At 43.5% G+C, this 19,699-nt stretch overlaps 1 protein-coding gene across 1 annotated transcript; it reads left to right on the forward strand.

The window, feature by feature from the left end:
* Window positions 1–6,091: 6,091 nt before the first annotated feature.
* LOC308299982 (prostaglandin E2 receptor EP4 subtype-like) lies at window positions 6,092–18,978 on the forward strand (the record flags this gene model as incomplete). The annotated part of the gene is made up of 5 exons (XM_080743749.1): window positions 6,092–6,184; window positions 9,255–9,563; window positions 13,555–13,884; window positions 17,190–17,327; window positions 18,526–18,978. 5 exons carry the CDS (start codon window positions 6,092–6,094, stop codon window positions 18,976–18,978), a joined length of 1,323 nt encoding a protein of 440 aa, XP_080599875.1.
* Between the last annotated feature and the right edge of the window lie 721 nt (window positions 18,979–19,699).

A 19,699-nucleotide genomic window follows, 5' to 3' on the forward strand; every position in this document is an offset into this window, starting at 1 on the left:
TTTTTTCCTCCTCCTTTTTTATATTAGTTAACCACTTGAACCCTATAGCGTCCATATTCAGAGAACTTTAGCCAAAAATAGCAGATCTACAAGCTCGTGAGCTTGTAGGTCGGCTATTTTCGGCAAATAGCTTTGGTGTAGAGGGGGAAAAGATCAGGCTAAGTACAGAGTAAAAGGTCAAGTTTATTAGGTATTGACGGTTCAAGAATCCAAAATACACTGATGATTGTGCTGTCAAAAGATGATACTATATGGAATCTATGAACAGGTTGTGGGGGTCCCATGCTTCATCTCTCTCTCAACTAAGGGGTCCTTGCACTGAAAACGTTGAAAACCCCTGGCGTGGAGGTTGGGAAACAACAGCAGACCAAATGCAGAGCCAAGAGAATTGCACGCAACACTCCAGATGAAACAAAAGTCTCAAGGTACACGGCTCAACAATGTCATGAGAGTGAGCTGTGGGAAAATAGCCTAAATGTTACAGTTTACAGTTTAGGCATTTAGCAGACACTTTTAATCCAAAGTGACTTACAATAAGCAGGTAATACACATCACTATAATAAGCAAGATAATATGTCAGTACATTAACAACAATATATAGGAATATCAATCTAGAAAAAACAACAACATAGGTAGACCACGCACCTAATCAGTAAAAAACATCTAAAACCTAAAAATGTTATCTAGCTGTTAAATAGACTAATAGACTCAAATGTTTGGGAGGGACTATAGGGAGAAGAGATCCAGTAGAACTAAATGACAAGTCATTTTATGTTTGATGGTGCTCTAGTAGCAGATCTACAAGCTAGATCTACAAGATCACTTAAAAATAAACGTAAAAAAAGGAAAGTAAAAGAAAACCAGCTCATTAAACACTTTGTTTAAGCACGTATAACCTTGTTGACTGGAGTCCCCCACTACCCCAGGGGTGGCCCCCTCCTTTTTCCCCCTCTACACCTACAGAGAATAGACCATCTACAAGCTCATACTGTATGTATACAGGCCATTAATACGTTGTTTTGTCATTGGATGTTCATAGTAAAGGGATTTTATAAGATATTTGACCAATCTGCGAAGTAAATTGTTACCAAGAAATTTCTTCACCAATGTGTTTCTAAAGGTGTGCAATAATGTGTACTAAAACTAACGGAATGTTTTTCGTGCAAAACAATGCTTGCAATGGATTCAGCATCATGAAAAACCCTAGTTTGACCCCTCACATGCTACTTAAAGCATATTTATTTTTTGTATTTTTTTCCTGTATAGTGAAGTTAATGGGACACAAACACGATTTTTTTTTAATGAGGTTTCCCCCGGGAGTTGAATTTCAACCTTTTAAGTACACATTATTACACACCTTTAGAAACACATTGGTGAAGAAATTTCTTGGTAATGATTTACTTTGCAGATTTTCATATGTTCCCCTTACTATCAACAACATAACAGTGTCAACTGAACTCCGTGACACTATACCACATGAACCCTAGTAGTGTCCCTATATTCTGGGCATGTCATGACAGGCGAAACATTTAACGAAAATAGGGGGGATTTGGGGGGAAAATAGCAGATCTGCAACTTCACAACGTGTTGCAACGAGACGTGTCTTCGGTCTCTCTGACCTGTGTGTGTCTGTGTGTGCGTGCGTGCGTGCGTGCGTGCGTTCGTGTGTGAGAGAGTGTGAGAGTATTGCAGCTGCTGCTGTTGTTGATGATAACAAGCCAATGCTTTTCACTTCAAACGGCGTGTGACCAGATTTGGTTAGTGACTAATATCCTTCTGAGCAGGAGTGTCAAGTCAGCACAGACTATAGACACGGTCCACAGTTAACAGACTGCTAGACCAGCTTTTGTTTTGTTCCAATGGTCCCCAAGTTTGATAGGCTGTCATTGTCGGGTGGAAACCTTGTATGTCCAAAACCGTTCATTTTGTATTTATCGTTTAAGGAATTATTTAAAATAGTGAACATAGCTGCTGTTTTTGCTAGTTTTGTGCGACATGCAAAAAAACATACAAATTTGACAATTGGAGATACAAGGTTTCTGCCCGACAGTGACAATATGCATTAGGAGGCCATGGACCTCATTGATAACCCCCTTTATATATAATGTATATATATCTGGGATCCCAATCTAATATATGCCTACCGTTAAATCCTCAGTGTTAAAAGGTCATTCTGGTGGTCCACTGGGTTCTAAGTGTTTGGAGACATATTAGTGTTTGCACATTAAGTTAATCATCTGGGGACCCACAGGTTGAGAACCACTAAAGAACACAGTCGACAGCTAAACTGAAAGTTCAATCAGAGGGGGTTGAAAAAGAAAAGAGAAGGGGGAAAAAAAGGGTACAGAAAGTATACCATAAACTTCCAGAGAATCACGTAAGTGCTTGTGTGAGTTCACAAACAGGATGTTGTGGTCAACAAAAGGCACTTGGTGTACACAGTGTGCTCTCATCTTAACCCGTGCTAAATGTGGAGGACGTGTGAATGTGTTTGAACTTAGTGTACAACTGTAGATAAATGTGAACTTTCATCATATGACGTTTATGGTCCTGACGTGGTTTGTCTATTCGCTACACAATAACATATCGTCGTTGTCGGGTGAAAACCTTGTATGTCCAAAACCGTTCGTTTTGCATTTATCATTTTAAAAATGATTCAAACTAGTGAAAACAGCCGATCTACAAGCACACAATGCCTCGCACCGTGAGGCGTTGTGTGCTTGTAGAGCTGCTGTTTTCGCTATACTTTTGTGCGACGGCCTTGTATGATGAAGCAGGGCTTTACTTTGCGAAAGAACGTACACATTTGAAACTTGGATATACGAGGTTCCACCCGACAACGACAATATACAGCATCAGCAGTTCTCGTGCCCTTTTTAGCAGGGATTTTGCAATCGTTAGTTGCGCAAATGTGTGCAAAAACAGACTTTTTTTTAGAATCGGCCTCATGTCTTAGGGGTTAAAAGGTTCTATGATCATTAAGAGATCAAACAAAAGATGATCAAAACCTCCACCGGATGTCTGTCAGTCAGTCTGTCAGTCAGTCAGTCTGTCTGTCCGTCACGTCACATCACACTTTTCCCTTACTCATATCTTCACCGCCGTTGACCCGATCCATGCCAAACTTTGCACACACACTCCCTCATTTCTCACATGCCCCTCTTCTAGCACCACCATCAGGCCAATTTTGGCAAAAAAAAAACATTTTTGGACACTGCTCCTACAGATTTTGCCCTAAAATCACACAAAGCGGTACACAGTATCTCTACAGTCATGTCATCAACATGCATCTGTCCCATCTAGCGCCACCATCAGGCCGATTTTGGCAACAAAAAAAATAACATTTTTGGACACTGCTCCTACAGATTTTGCCCTAAAATCACGCAAAGCGGTACACAGTATTTCTGTCATGTCATCAACATGGATCTGTCCCATTTTCCATATTCCCTCCTGATTGCCTAATTGCGACCATAGGTCGCATTTACTACCAAAACCTCCACGGGCTGTCTGTGAGTGAGTGAGTGAGTGAGTGAGTCAGTCAGTCAGTCCGTCACACTTTTGCCCTGCTCATATCTCCACAACCGTTGCCCCCATCCATGCCAAATTTTGCACACACACTCCTTGACTGCCAAACTACAACCTCCAAGGACCCCCGGAGCCCCAGGGACCCCCAGGTCCCTGGGGGACCCCCAGATGTAAAAAATGACCAAATGTGGTCACACGTCACACGTCACACTTTTTCCCTGCTTATATCTCCGCACCCGTTGACCCGATCCATGTCAGATTTTACACACACACTCCTTGCCTGCCAAACTACAACCTCCAAGGACCCCCGGAGCCCCAGGGACCTGTGCAAAAATGACCAAATGACCACCCCAACGGGGCTGCTCACGGGGAATTCCCGGGGACCACCGACTCCTGGTGCTCCAGAACGGATGCAAAAGTGGTGGCGCCCCCAGTGGAGGACCCCCTGCCACTGCAGCGCACATAAAATGCCGTAACTCGGGCTAGGAGCGTCCGGGAGAGCCGGGGCCGATACCTATTCGTCCGCCAAGGCAACGCGGAGACCCCACCCCTCATTTCTCACATGGCCCTATTGTAGCGCCACCTTCAGGCCGATTTTTAAAACACCTTTTTGGACACTGCTCCTACAGTTTTTGCCCTAAAATCACGAATATCACTACACAGCATGTCTACACTCATGTCATCAACATGGATCAGGAAGATTTTGGAAAAACAAATTTTTGCCCTATTTGTGGAGATAAGCCACCTACGGTCGCTTATCTCCCGATTAGGGAGTCTTACTGGTATTGCTTTCTAAAGTTTAAGAATGCGACCTGACGGTTATCTCAGAAAATGTTGATTATAGCCTATACTGTAGATTCCAAAGATGCCCCAGTGGTCTTCTGAGCTATAGTAGCAGGCAGGGGGGATTCTAGTGGGACTATATTTCAATTCCCTGTGAAATTATTGCAATGTTGTTTCAATATTTAACAACTACAAAGCAATTTCTCAAGTACAAACAGGCCTATGACATTTATACAGCTTAATTTAAACCAAAACATGTTCTCATATCAGGATCAGTCAACTTGAACGGGGTCCATGGCCTAATGGAAGCCAATGGGAGTCTATAGCAATGGTTCCCAAAGGTTTCAGCTCGAGACCCAATAGAGAAACTAGTAAAAACAGCTGATCTACAAGCACACAACGCGATGCCTAGCACTGTGTTGTGAGCTTTTTTTATGTAGGAAAAGAAAATGGGATTTTTACAATGCACAATGCCACGCCTTGTGAGCTTATAGATCTGCTATTTTCAAAAGATTCTTTATACAATTTATGCATTTGAAAACGTGTGAAAGGGGACATTCTGCATGAGGAGTAGGGGAGTGCCTGCACGATTGTAACGTTTTTTTCACATTTCAATATTTTACTCGGAGATTCTTTTACCTACATATGTAATATTTTCAGTCAAAGGACCTACACACGTCTGCTATCATAAACCACTTCAAGTTTTTCATTTTATAAAACAGGTCATGAGTTATTAAACCGAAAGTGGATGCTGTTCCGATGTCACATTTGAAGCCCACGTGGGATTAATTGTAACAGCATGATTTACAAATGTAACACAGCTAAAGAACCAACATCATTTTGATAAATACATGTAGGCCTACTTTTAAACTACATTTTGATTAATACATTGTACTTTTAAACTACCATTTGATTAATACATTTGTACTTTTAAACTAGATTTCAAATTCCTGACTTTTACTTCCTCATTGCAGAATTTGCAGTATTGATACGTTTGGGATGGGTAAAAAAGAACACAGAGTTCTTCCACAAAGCAAGTCAAAATCTGGGTTTCCGAGGCCACATGAAAGCAAGTAAAACCACTACAGGCCTACTTTTGTGCGTATGCAGAGGCGTCAATTGGGTATGGCAAGCTATGGCAGCTGCCATACCTTGGCAAGAGAGTATCTACCTTGGCTACAGGGGGAAATAATAAAAATGTACTTTTAATCGTGCCTGTTGCTAAGGTATGGCAACATGACTGGACACCAGTCATATTGCCATAATTAGCTTTTGCTGAACTGACGCCACTGTGCGTATGCCGCCCGTCCCCCCCAGCTTGACGTGTGTGCGCCCCTGTAAAGGCGCGTGGCTACACCTACATAAGGACCTGCTCTTTAGAGGAGTGGCCCCCATATGCACGGCACGCACTGAAAGAGAAGAGAACATGCACTTCCCCTGTCACTTTCTGTTTGGGTACGACGCGCCGCGCTGCTGTCACACACCCTGTCAACCCACCCAGCGGGATATACGACGTTTGTCAACCAGGAGAGTCCGGGATCTGGAACCTTTAAACCGTGCGTAAAAATGGAAATGGAGGAGGTATGGATTTGGGCATCGCTGGACAACTTGGAGAACGCGCCCGAGCGCGACGGGTAAATTACGATCTGGAGTAACTTGGACTGTCTGCGTTGACTTTGATACTGAAATAACCGGAGCGCGTGAAATGGACGCAGTTATGAATGACAACAGGACCGTCGCGGCACTGGCGCGGGCGCCCCGGTCCCCCACCGTCCCGGTCATCATGTTCATATTCGGGGTGGTGGGGAACGTGGTCGCCATCGTCGTCCTCCGGATCTCCCGCAAGGAGCAGAAGGAGACCACCTTCTACACGCTGGTTAGTACTGGGAATATATGATGATCATCGTGGTGGTTTCTATTCGCTACACAATAACATTACAGAATCAGCAATTCTCGTGTCCTTTTTTTAGCAGGGATTTTGCAATCATTAGTTGCGCAAATGTGTGCAAAAATACTTTTTTTTTAAGAATCGGCCTCATGTCTTATGTGTTTGTTTGATTGTTTGATTGATTGATTGATTGATTGATTGATTGAAGCCTTTATTAGAAGTTTGCATAGAAAAAGGTACAGTTTCATGACGCCACAGTTCATTGGTCCAAGGTCTGCTAAAAGGAGATCCTAGAAAAGACTAAGCTTATTTCCACAGGAAACCATTGAAGTATCTCATATAACATTGAATGACGAACGGACGAGTAGAACACAGTAGGCTACTATGCAGTAGATAAAGTCAGTAAAAAAAAGAAAAAAGAAAAGAAAAGTGAAAGAACAAAAAACAGTAAGTTTATACAAACAGAAAGTATACAAATGGTTAAACGGTTCTAATCGATCATTAAGAGAAGCAAACAAAAGTTAATCTATAGGCCTAAGTAACATCAGCAGAAAATGTTGATTATAGCCTATAGCCTACTGTAGATTCCTAAAATGCCCATCTGAGCTAGCAAGCAGGGGGGGTTAATTCTTGTGGGATTATATGTTTCAATTCCCTGTGAAATTATTGCAATGTTGTTTCAATATTATCAATTCCTTGCCATTTTTTATTCTTCTCCAACAATGTGTTTGTAAAGGTGTCTAGTAAAAGTAGCCTAACACATTTAACTACAGACTGAAATTCAGTTTCCCCATAGGCAGCAGCGGCGTCAGTTCAGGGGATAATGTGACAGCTGCTGAAAGTTGGGGTCCCATTAATTTAGCTACTATGCAGGGAAAAAATACAACAACAACAACAATACATTACAAAAAAATAAATCTGCTTTAGGTAGCATATTATGTGAGGGGTCAAACTAGTTTTTCATGATTCTTATCCATTGCAAGCATTTGTTTTGCTAAAACGGCCCAACAGCGCGCGCTCGCGCGCGCGCGCACACACACACACACACACACACACACACACACACACACACACACACACACACACACACACACACACACACACACACATTGTGATGACCTGGCTATGGGCGTTTTTACCCCAGGCCCAATGAGCGTTTTTCGTGCAAAACATGCTTTGACCCCTCACATGCTACTTGAAGCAGATTTCTTTTTTGTTCTTTTTTTTTTCTGCATATAAAGTTAATGGTAGGCTACCCCAACTTTAGCTGTCACAGATTCACCTATTGGGAAACGGAATGTAAATCTTTGAGATGCGTTTCTAGACAACTTTGCAAACACATTGGTGAAGACATTATTGGTAAGGAATAGGTCTGTCACAGTTATTACATAATTGTCTAATCGCAATTATTTGACATAATCACAATCCTTTTTTCATAATCGTTTCCATGTTCCAAATGTTCATATTTGAAACATTTTAAAATAAATAGTGAAAAATAGCCGATCTACAAGCTCACAACGCGTTGCTGTTCTTTTTTTAAGTATAAAGTTGTCAAATATGTCAGTCATTTCTTTGTATATTTAGGATATGACTTGTGTCATATCTGCCATGTGCAACTTCCAACTTCCAAGCCAAAATACAAAACAAGCCTAAATCGTTCATCGCAATTATTTGAGTGACAATTAATTGTCATGTAATTACAATTTTCAATTTTGGCATTTAGCAGACGCTTTTAACAATAAGCAGGTATAATAAGCAAGATAATATGTCAGTACATCAACAACAACATAACAAGGCATAGGAATATCAATCTAGAAAAACAATAACATAGACCACGCACCTAATCAGTAAAACACTTTTCTAAAACCTAAAAATGCTATCTAGCTTTCATGAGTGGTCATTGAGGCCAGGGGAGTGTTACAGTAGTGCTATGGGTTTAGGTGGAGTCTGAAGAGGTGAGTCTTCAGTCCACGGCGGAAGCTAGGGAGTGAGTCTGTTGTTCTAAGTGTGACAGGGAGTTTATTCCACAGTTTGTCCTGGGGTTTTTGTAAAATGTCCCAGGTTCAGGTTCAGTTTTATAGTCACACATATTATCCATACAGGTACAGATACAATGAAATGCTTGTGCCAGGAGCACTCTCAGCCTTATTACACAAAGACATGGTCACAGTGACCGACAGGAGTGTGGACCCACATACCATGCAGGCCACACAAGACAAGTCCCAACAACGACAATACCATACAGTGTACAGTTTAAAAATGCGTGCAGTGCCCATGTTTACATACGTTTCACTTCCATCCCTTCGTTGAGCAACCTGACTGCCTGGGCAAAAAAAACTACTGAAACGAGTGGTGTGCGATTTGATGCTCTGGTAACGTTTTTTGGATGGGAGGAGTGTGAACAGGGAATGGGCTGCTATCTTTCATGATGTTCTGAGTCTTTTTCTTGCAGCGTGTGGTATAGATTGTATGTATAAAATGTCATAATCACGACAGCCCTAGTATGGAATACATTCCAAGCAGTGTTGATTTCATCGACTAAAACTATGACGAAAAATGTTTGTCGACTGTGTTTTTTTCACTGACGAAAACTAAATGAAAACGAAATAAAAACAAAGCTGTGATGACTAAAACGAAGGCTAAACATATTGATCATTTCGTCAACAAAATAAAAACTAGAATAAAACATTAGGGAGGGATTAGTGCTGAAGAGAGTCATTTTATGTTTGGTTGCTCTCAGGTGTTGCGTGCTGAAAATAGCTGATCTACAAGCTCGTAGATCAGCTATTTTCAGCACGCAACCAAGTGTAAAATCAGTCATTACGATGCCTAAGGCCTGCCAAAATACATTTTAGTTGACTAAATCAACTGTAGATTTAATCTTAATGATATTTAGTCGACTAAGATTAGACTAAAACTAAAACCTTTCAGGAGACAAAATTATGACTAAAACTAAATGATATTTTATTCAAAAGACTATGACTAAAACTAAATCAAAATTTGCTGTCAAAAACAACACTGATTCCAAGATCTTTTTTTAATATCCCCCCGACTCTAGGTGTGCGGCCTGGCGGTGACCGACCTCCTGGGCACGCTGCTGGCGAGCCCCGTCACGGTCGCCACGTACCTGAAGGGCTCGTGGCCCGGCGGCGACCCGCTGTGCCAGTACTCTGGCTTCATCCTCCTGTTCTTCTTCCTGGTGCAGCTCGCCATCATCTTCGCCATGTCCATCGAGAGGTACCTGGCCATCAACCACGCCTACTTCTACAACGAGTACGTCAGCCAGAAGCTGGGCGCGCTCACGCTGCTGGCCATCTACGGGTCGTGCGGCGCGTTCTGCGCGCTGCCCAGCATGGGCCTGGGCCAGGTGAGTGTCAGTGGTAGGGAAGAAAGGGTAACCGGTCACGTCGCCAAAAATCCAACTCGCCAAATTGTCCACGCTCATTGGGCAGGCTTGTCAATGCTCCTGGATTTGCCAGGATGATTGGCAATTACATCTACTATGTTAAATATTTTCTGGTGGAGGACCCCCAGATGATAAGTCATTATTAAGTATGTACTTCATCAAATCTGTACACCTACATTTGGCATTTTAAGGCTGAAATTGTACCCATGCTAGTAAAGCAAGCCTGATAAAAGTATCAAACATGCACACAATTCAACAGAACACAGGGAAATATATCTGTTAAGAAGTTTTGGGGGGAGGACCACCAGACCCCGCATGTTAATGGGAATGGAACAGGCTCAGCTCCAGGATGAGATGACTGAGGAGTAAGGCTAGGCGATATTAGGAAAACCTTAGAATTTCGATAATGTTGTTGAATACCTCCATATCGATTTACTCACGATATTAGACGTTTTTATGCTTTAGGTCCACTGCCTGTCTAATTCAGATAATGAATAGCATATCCATGCATGCACACTGCGCAGTACACATAGAATAAATACATTAAATGCCTTATTTCCATTTTCCAACAATGGTTTTATTGAAATAACCACACCTGGTTACAGATGGACTGTTTTTTTGCATGTGCTACGTGCATGCATAGTGTGTCTGTTAATTCATTTGACACATACACCAATACCTCATTTCAAGCCGTCTTTGTTGATATGTACACTATACCTTGCATGTTGATACCTCAAGATCGATCATTTTTCGATATATTGCCCAGCCTTGCGGAGGCAGATGGAAAATGGGCACATAATTGTTTATATAGTAAAACAATATGTATATAAAACTTAAACCGAGGGGGCAGAATTTGTAACTGAGGGTGCTATGCCCCCTGGCACCCTTGTGGCACCAGGCCTGGAATGGAACGATTATTATTATTTTTTTTGAAATCCGCAAATGGCAGATTTCTCCAAAAAATCCGCTCCATTGCCATTGAACTGCATTGGCAGAAGCCGCTTATGACCGTGCCCTTACAAGTAAAAGTCTGCAATTGAACATTTACTCGAGTAAAAGTACAAACGTTGCCTATTGGTATCAAAATGTACTTAAAGTACCAAAAAGTACTCATTATGCAGAATTCATTTCACAAGTTTTAAATGTATAAATAAAAATGTCTTTGAAAATAGCAGATCTACAAGCTCACAATGGGCTATTTTCAAATGGCCGAAATATTTTATAGGGCTGAAGTGGTTAATGTGTGTTTTTTTTGTCATTTAAACAAAATCTACAAAGTAACCAAAGTAACTACAGTTTTCAAACAATTTTAGGGCAGTAAAAGTAGAATATTTGCCTTTGAGATGTAGTGGAATAGAAGCAAAAGCACAGCTAGAAGGTCCTGGGTTCGATTCCCGCCGGGGGACGCTGTGGGTGCTGGGGGCGTGTTTCTCCCTCCGCGTCATCAGCACCCACACCCTAGGTGGGGTCGGCGATAGGGCCTTTCTGTGTGGAGTTTGCATGTTCTCCCCATGTCTCTTAGGGTTGATACCCTCACAAAAACATGCAGTAATCCTGGTCTCAATAATGCCTCCCCCTGGCCAGCCGGGGCGCTTGATGGAGGGGAGAGGAACTGGTTGGAATAACGTGTTCCTTCCACGCGCTACGTCCATCCCGGGGAAATCCCCCCTGTCAGGTGAAAAGAAACAACTTGGACTACTCATGCATTGAAGGAAGCATGAGGTCAGTCTGTTGTCTCCCCAGGCGCGGCAGAGGGAGAGCAGAGCCCAGGATTACATAGGCAATTGGCACTGGGTGAAAATGGGTTGCAAAATCGTGGGATAAAAATGATATACAGTATATTAAAAAAAAAGTACAGAAAATTGGTAACACCAGTAAAGTAAAAGCACTTCAAAATTGCAAATGTACTTTGCACCAGCCACGTGCACACATAGACATCCAAGGGGGCTTGAGCCCCGGCCTTTTTATCCGTCTGTAAAAAGTGCCCTCTCCAGACCATGATGCAAATGCCCTCTTTCCATGCCATACCTGAAGGCAGCATTCAAGAGAATTGCCTTGTCCAAACTCTTGAATGCAGCATCTTATGTTGAAAGAATGTCCTTCTCAGTGTAGAAATCCATGCCGTTACGCAGAAACTTCCTTATCGGCTTGATTATGCTTTGTTCAGTGTTGTATCAAGCACAAAAAAAAAAAAATAGCCGAACACCAAGCGCACAATGCGCGTTGTGTGAGCTTGGAGGTCTGCTATTTTCGATATTTTCACCAAAAAGACCTTTTAGAAATGTCAGCCCATGCCTCTCTAACATTCTCTGCGCGTCCCTGTAGTGCTTCACACCCCTGGGTCCCAGATGAAGCTAGGGGTGGGCGATATGGAAAAATACAATATCACAATATTTTCCCAAGCTGTATCACGATACACGATTTTATCAGATTCTTTTTCACGTTGGCTTTTATGGTTATTTTTCAAGTTACTTGACAAAAACAAGACTCTCTGGGTTCCTTTTGGGAGGTCTAAATTGAACTTTACAGGTATGTAACTCTGACAGTATACAAACGAAACCAAATGGACCCTCACGGGTCCATTTGGTTTCATGTGTATACTGTCAGAGTTAAGTGGAGACCTTGACATTTTAAAGTTTGAGAACTACTGATTTAGACCAAAATGCAGGTTTAAATTAAATCCTGCAACGAATCTCTGTATTAACAATCAAACAGGATGTTTTACAAGGTATCACAATATATATACGATTCCTCTGAAAAGGCATATCGTGGAGACATTGTATCGCAGGGTTCCCCAATTAGTTTTCCCCAAGGGCTGAATTATGTCTAGGGTACCAAGCCGAGGGCCACAATATTGCAGGGGGCGACGGTGGCGTTCCCACTACTCCAGCGACAGTTTTCGTCATTGTCGGGTGAAAATCTTGTATGTCCAAAACCGTTCGTTTTGAATTTATCATTTTAAAAATGATTCAAACTAGTGAAAACAGCCGTTCTACAAGCACACAACGCCTCGCGGTGCGAGGCGTTGTGTGCTTGTAGATCGGCTGTTTTCACTACTTTTGTGCGACGGCCTTGTATGATTTGTGAAAGAACGTACAAATTTGGAGATACGAGATTTCCACCTGACAACGACGATATGCTAGTGTTGTTGCTGCTCTTATCCCACCATTATTACTGGGGTTGGTGTGGGCCAGACAGTAGCCCCCCGCGGGCCGCAAATGGCCCGCGGGCCGCCTATTGGGGAACCCTGTTGTATCGTCTCAACGATAATTATCACCACTAGCCCTTACCCGTTCAAAGATATGAGCTCCGAAATGATGTGCAGTGTGTGGGTTATGGGATGTGCACTGTGCACAAAGTATATGAGGGATGGAAAGTAACTTTAACTGGTGCTTACATGATAATATGTTGGAGCATCAATGTAAGAAATACCCGTTTCGTTTAATGGCTACAGAGATACTGTATACCTATCTGCATGATAGGTATACCCGCACCCACCCCCGCACACACACGCACACACACACACACACACGCACGCACGCACGCACGCACACACACACACACACACACACACACACACACACACACACACACACACACACACACACACACACACACACACACACACACACACACACACACACACACACACAGCTGGTTAAACATCTTGCCTCATGCTAGATGCAGAATAGATATGCCTCAAGCTAGATGCAGAATAGATATAGATACACCATAAAAATGCTAATATACAGCATATGATTTGTGAAACTGACAAACAGGCTTCACAGTTATGTCAGGTGTGTTCATATGCTAATGGTGATGCGATTTCAGATCAATTGCTCCAGCCACTGAGGAGAAACGCTGTGACAGACACTCACTCAGACAGACAGACACTCACTCAGACAGACAGACATTTGGAAAATTATATGTTTGATATCGCACACCCTTATAGGTGAAGCTACAGTTCCCGAACACCTGGTGCTTCATCGACTGGCGAACCAACGAGACGACCATCGCCGCCTTCAACCTGATGTACGCCGGCGTCAACTCCTTCCTGGTTCTGGCCACGGTGGTGTGCAACGTGCTGGTGTGTGGCGCGCTCATCCTGATGCACCGGCGCTTCATCCGCCGCACCTCGCTGGGCACGGACCAGAGGCGCGTGGCCGACCTGGGCGGCCGCCGCCGGAGCTCCTTCGGGCGGCTGGCCGGCGCCGAGATCCAGATGGTCATTCTCCTCATCGCCACCTCGGCCGTGGTCCTCATCTGCTCCATACCGCTGGTGGTGAGTAGATGTCGGCTCAGCGGTGGGTGTGTAAAAATAACCGTTGCAGGCTATATGCACGGCAGCCATATTGGAGAGAAGTTGGGTCTCTTCTCACTTCCTTCAAAGGTGTTAGCAATGATACTAATGAAGGCTCTGGTCCATTTCATGTAGCACAGTGGTTCTCAAACCTTTTATTTCAAGGACCCCCGTACAAATGTAACTATTTGTTCTTTCTCAGAGTTACACACATTTTAAGGGGTCATTTGGAACCCCCAAGGAACCATGAGGGTCCCTGGACCACCACTGACATGGCCCAACACCACACCACTGACCCACTCCACACCGCCCACTTGTGCCAGGTTTTCCACTACAAGGACCTGGGTTGAGTGGTGTGAAAGTGATACTAAACATGGTACTAAAAAGTATCCAATCCAGAGTAGGTCTGAGCTAGGCCAAACAGGGCCAAACACTTCATAATGACATCATTTTCATTTAGACCACCAGGATATAGTTGTAATACACGATAATAGATTCTATTGTGTTATAACAACTATTAATATAGTATAGTTATCATAGTAATACATTAATACTTTGTGTATTATAATCACAGTTATAATCCATTATAGTGCATTATCTTTAGGATAGTTGGAATACAACTTTATATTGTATTATAATCACAGTTAAAAGGGGCTTACATAGTTTCTTACATAGGGGTACTTTTGTGTAATGGAAAATGTAGATATTTGTATGTGGTGCGCAAGCCCCCAGAACGGCTTGTAAATATTGAAGCAGCTGCCCTACTGGCCAAAGCTGGAATTTCAGGCGGGGTGAAACATACATGCACGAGCATAAGAGCGCGGCGCTGGGGTCTACAATAGGGTTCAATGGACGTCGACGTCATTTGTGACGTTTTGGAACCAGCTCTGGTTCCAATTTCCCCCAGAATGCACCTGGATTAGCTACATGCTAGCACGTAGCCGTTGCTTCAAAACGCCACTGAGCACTTGCATTGAAATGATAGTGGGGGCGGGGCCCGTCCGCTCTCTATTTTATATATACTCTATGGTGGTGCGGTGTGGTGTGGTGCAGTGTTGTGTAGTGTGGTGCAGTAAGCTGCAGTCGAAAAGGGGCTAAAGAGACCCCCTGGTGTAGCAGAGTGTTTCCAGTGAGCCAACATGGCACAACATCAGCACCCTGACTCCGTTTGACCAGAAAGGAACAGAGCCTTCATTAGTATTATTGGTAACACCTGTGAAGGAAGTGAGAAGAGACCCAACTTCTCTCCAAAATGGCAGCTGTGTATATAGCCTATTGCAACATGCCTGTGTGCAACACCTGGGATTCGAACCCCAGTCTTCCACTGGGGCAAAGGGACATCCCTTTGTGTCAAAGGGGGAGATATTAACGACTTTTGAGGCGATCAGGCTGAGGCAGCGAGTCACTCTGCTACGTAAGGATAATGACTGGCTCCACGGTGGTTGTCCATACATAACATCCCGACAGCCTGATAACTCCACAAGTGTTGCGCTGGGCGTCCCCCCAGCGCAACACGCCGTCTTGGAAAACAAGGAAGTGCTGATTAGATAGAATCTATTTCTCACTTAAAATATTTTTTAAAACATTCTTGAGAGCAACGTTTAGTTGTAAATGTCGCTATGTGTTTGTTTACATGGCTGACATGTTGGTTACAGCACAAGATTCACGCAGTGCAGCCTGACTGCAGCAGGTGTTCTGAGCCTTTGATTAGGCAGCGGTCTGTTATAGAGCGGAGCGGTCTGTTATCCAGAAATATCAGGCCTCTGATTTCAGCGATTGACCAATCAGAATCAAGCATTCAAACAAGCAGGGTAATAAATGTGTGTAAAACAAGGCGGCATAATCAGACATAACAACTTTGACAAATTAAACATTATCATTAACGTTACTTAAAAAAAACGTATATACAAGGTTCTGTTGAGTTATAAATAAACAACCCGTCCGTAAAATGCACAGTAGGCTACTATTGGCCTCTGATTGGAGAGTGCATGAGAGCAAAGAAACATGGAGAGGATAAGAGGATGATGATGGTGACCAATGCTGCTTAAAAAATATTATAAAGTTCGAGTTTAATTTAAATTCATGTAGCATATTGTCAAATAAATGTTGTTTGTAAAATAGCCATAACATAATGTGATATAATACTGTCCAAGGGGTCCTACTATAACACTGGCAAACTATAGTGGATGCATTGCTTGATCTAGATCAAAATACTGAGTGTTGGTTCATTATTTCCAAGTATCTCTATAGTCTACACAGTCTTGCACATTTGAGGATTTCAACGCAGGATTTGAAAATGTTTCCTGTTGTTCTAGCAACTTCTCGCAACTCCTTGCAACAAAACAGTTTTAAGGCCATGTCTCAACCAATGCAACTCATTGCAACTGCCATTGGGAATAATGGTTGCGAGTAGTTGTATGTTTCAAGATGTTGTATTGTTAGGGACTGGCCTTAAAAGAGTTTTACAGAAGGAAGTACAGACTTTGAAGAGTAAAAGAAGTAGAATAATAGTTAAACAATGCTCAATGCTTCTCGATTATTTGGTTAATTGAAAAGGTAATTGTTAGAATACTCGCTGAGAAAATTATCAATAGCTGTAGCCCTTGATGAGTATTTCTTGCGTCGAAGAGAAGTACAAACCGCACTCACTAATTCTTTCTTGCGTCGGAAATGTATGCAATACGTTGAGTTGGCTATTTCCCAACAATGAAGGAGCTAGAATTCTTGTTTTCTTCCATGCAGTGTTAATTTCATCGACTAAAACTATGAAGAATAATGTTTGTCGACTACCCTTTTCCACTGACGAAAACAAAATAAAAACTAAGCTATGATGACTAAAGCTAAGAGTAAATATATTGACAATTTCGTCAAAAAATAAAACCTTGACTAAAATGTTAGGGAGGGACTAGCGCAGAAGAGATCCGTTAGAACTAAAAGACAAGTCATTTTATGCTTGGTTGTGCTCGGGTATTGCGCTCTGAAAATAGCAGATCTACAAGCTCACAACGCGTCAGTGCGACGCGTTGTGAGCTTGTAGATCTGCTATTTTCAGCAATGCAGCCAAGTGTAAAATCAGGCATTACCGCCAACGGCCCGCCAAATACATTTTGGGTCAACCAAATTAGATGTAGGTTAAAATCGTATGACCTTTTAGTCGACTAAAACGAGACTATAACTAAAACACGTCAGACTAAAACATCACTAAAGCTAAACTAAATCCTATTCGAAAGATTACGACTAAAACAAAATAAAAAAAAACTAACGCCGCTTCCGTCCTTTCTTCTCAGCTGAGGATCTTCGTGAACCAACTCTACCAGGGAGAGCTTCCGAAGAGAGCGGACCTGCTGGCCATCCACATGGCGTCGGTGAACCCCATCCTGGACCCCTGGATCTACATCCTGCTCCGCAAGACGGTGGTCCTCAAGGTAGGAAATCCACTCGTCCGAGACAGTTTGCCCTCCTGGCCCCCAAACTGTGGAATAAACTTCCTGTCGCACTTAGAACAACGGCCTCACTCGCTAGCTTTCGCCGTGGACTGAAGACTCACCTTTTCAGACTCTGCACCTTGACCCATAGCACCACTCAATGACCATACATGAAGCTAGTGCTACTGATTTTATTGTTTTAGATTGATATTCATATGCATTTGTTATATTGTTGTTGATGTTCTGATATGTTATTGTAAGTCGCTTTGGATTGAAAGCGTCTGCTAAATGCCTAAACTGTAAACTGTAAACTGTAGGGATGGGACGCTAAGCGACATTATCGTTTATCGTGATAAAAAAAACACTCGCGATAATCGTATCCTGGAGATTTAATGTATCATGATATCGTCCTCTGTCCATGCACTGGGATCAATTCACCTTTTATTTGCCGAGCTGCATATCCGGTACCACTTAAACCCTCTATTGGTAAAACTTATTTAAATATACGTACTTGATACAGTCTTTTTTTCACTCTCTATCAAATGTCTTTACCAAAAAAATGCCGATCTACAAGCTCACAGCGCGTTGTGTTGCGACGCGTTGTGAGTTTTTAGATCGGCTATTTTTTGGACAAATGTTCCGCTCCAGGATAATGGATGTTGGGTATGTTGGAGATATTTTGATTATTGCGATAATTGCGACCATCAGGTCGCAGTTACTATCGAAACCTCCACCGGCTGTAAGTCAGTCAGTCTGTCAGTCAGTCTGTCTGTCCGTCACTTCACACTCTTTTCCCCTACTCATATCTCCGCCACCGCCCCTATCCATGCCAACCTTTGCACGCACACTCCCTCTGGCTGCTAAACCACAACCTCCACCCCTCACTTCTCACATGCCCCTCTTCTAGCGCCACCATGAGGCCGATTCTTGCAAAACACATTTTTGGACACTGCTCCTACAGATGTTGCCCTAAAATCATGCAAAGCGGTACAAACTCATGTCATCAGCATGGATCTGTCCCATTTCCCATATTCCCTCCTGATTGGCTACGATTGCCTTCTAAAGTTTGTGTATGCGACGTGACGGTCGCGTATCTCCCGATTAGGAAGTCTTACTGATATCGTAAATTGGTGATTTCTTTTGTCACAATAACGGTGACGTGACATTTCCATATATGGTCCCATCCCTATACCTCCAGGTGGTGGAGCGGATCAAGTGCCTGTTCTGCAGGATGGGCGGCCGGGGGCGGGGCCGCCACCACAGCGGCCGGAGCCAGTCCTGCTTCACCGAGGGCCACGCCACCTCCTCCTTCGTGTCCCGCGACGACTCGCCGCCGCGGCTGGGGAGGGAGGCCGCCGTGCACACGTCGCACACCTTCCTGTGCCAGCCCGAGGGCAGCGACGAGAGCACGTCGGGTTCGGGAGGACAACAGCGACAGCAACGGGGCGAGGGCCCGCTGGCGCCCGCCGCCGGGACGGTTCGGAGTCCGGACGGCTGTCAGAAGGAGCACAAACAGTCGGTCGTGGAGCCCCGGGCGCCGGGCAGGCCCAGCGGCAGCGTTTCGGCGCAGAAAGACGTGGCGTTAGTCGACCGGGCCCTCTGCGTCACCTTCACGGATGAGACCTCCAACCTGCAAGAGAAATGTATATAATAGACGGGCTGTAGCGGTAGGCACGTGCACGCGTAGACATCAAAAGGGGCTTGAGCCCCTGCCCTTTTATCCGTCTGTAAAAAGTGCCCTCTCCAGACCATGAATGCAGTTTTTACTATGGAGAAAACAATGCAAATGCCACCTTTCCATGCCATACCTGAAGGAGAATTGTCTTGTCCAAACTCTCCTGAACTTGAATGCAGAATCTTATGTTGAAAGAACTGCCCTCTCTGTGTAGAAATCCATGCCGTTACGCCACGTCTCCAGTATTGACTTGATTATGGTTAGTTCAGTGTGGTATCAAGCACCGAAAATAGCCGACCTCCAAGCTCACGACGCGTCGCAGCGCAACGTCACGTGTTGTGAGCTTGGATTAAAAAAAATCATCAATATGAATTGATGGTCCCAAGGCAGAAGATGGGAATTTGTGAGTAGTAAAGTGGTGATCATGACAAAAGGGACTAAAGACCAAAAGTATATGCATTTTTTCAGATGTCTATGGGAGCCGTTCACAGCTACTACAGTGACAAATAGTTTTTCGTGGAAATGTTGCTGAACGAACTACCCATCGTCAAGCTATTACTCCTCAGACATTTCAAAAAAAGGCCTTCATAAAATGTAAGACATTAATATAATTATGGTAAATCTTAGCTGTTGTGTTTATCGGCAAGTATAGCCAAGTCGTCTCGTTGCACTTTGTTGAATCCCTGAACCAGTGGTT

This window comes from Nannobrachium achirus (genome assembly GCF_963921795.1).
Source record: "Nannobrachium achirus genome assembly, chromosome: 15".
NCBI lineage: Eukaryota > Metazoa > Chordata > Actinopteri > Myctophiformes > Myctophidae > Nannobrachium > Nannobrachium achirus.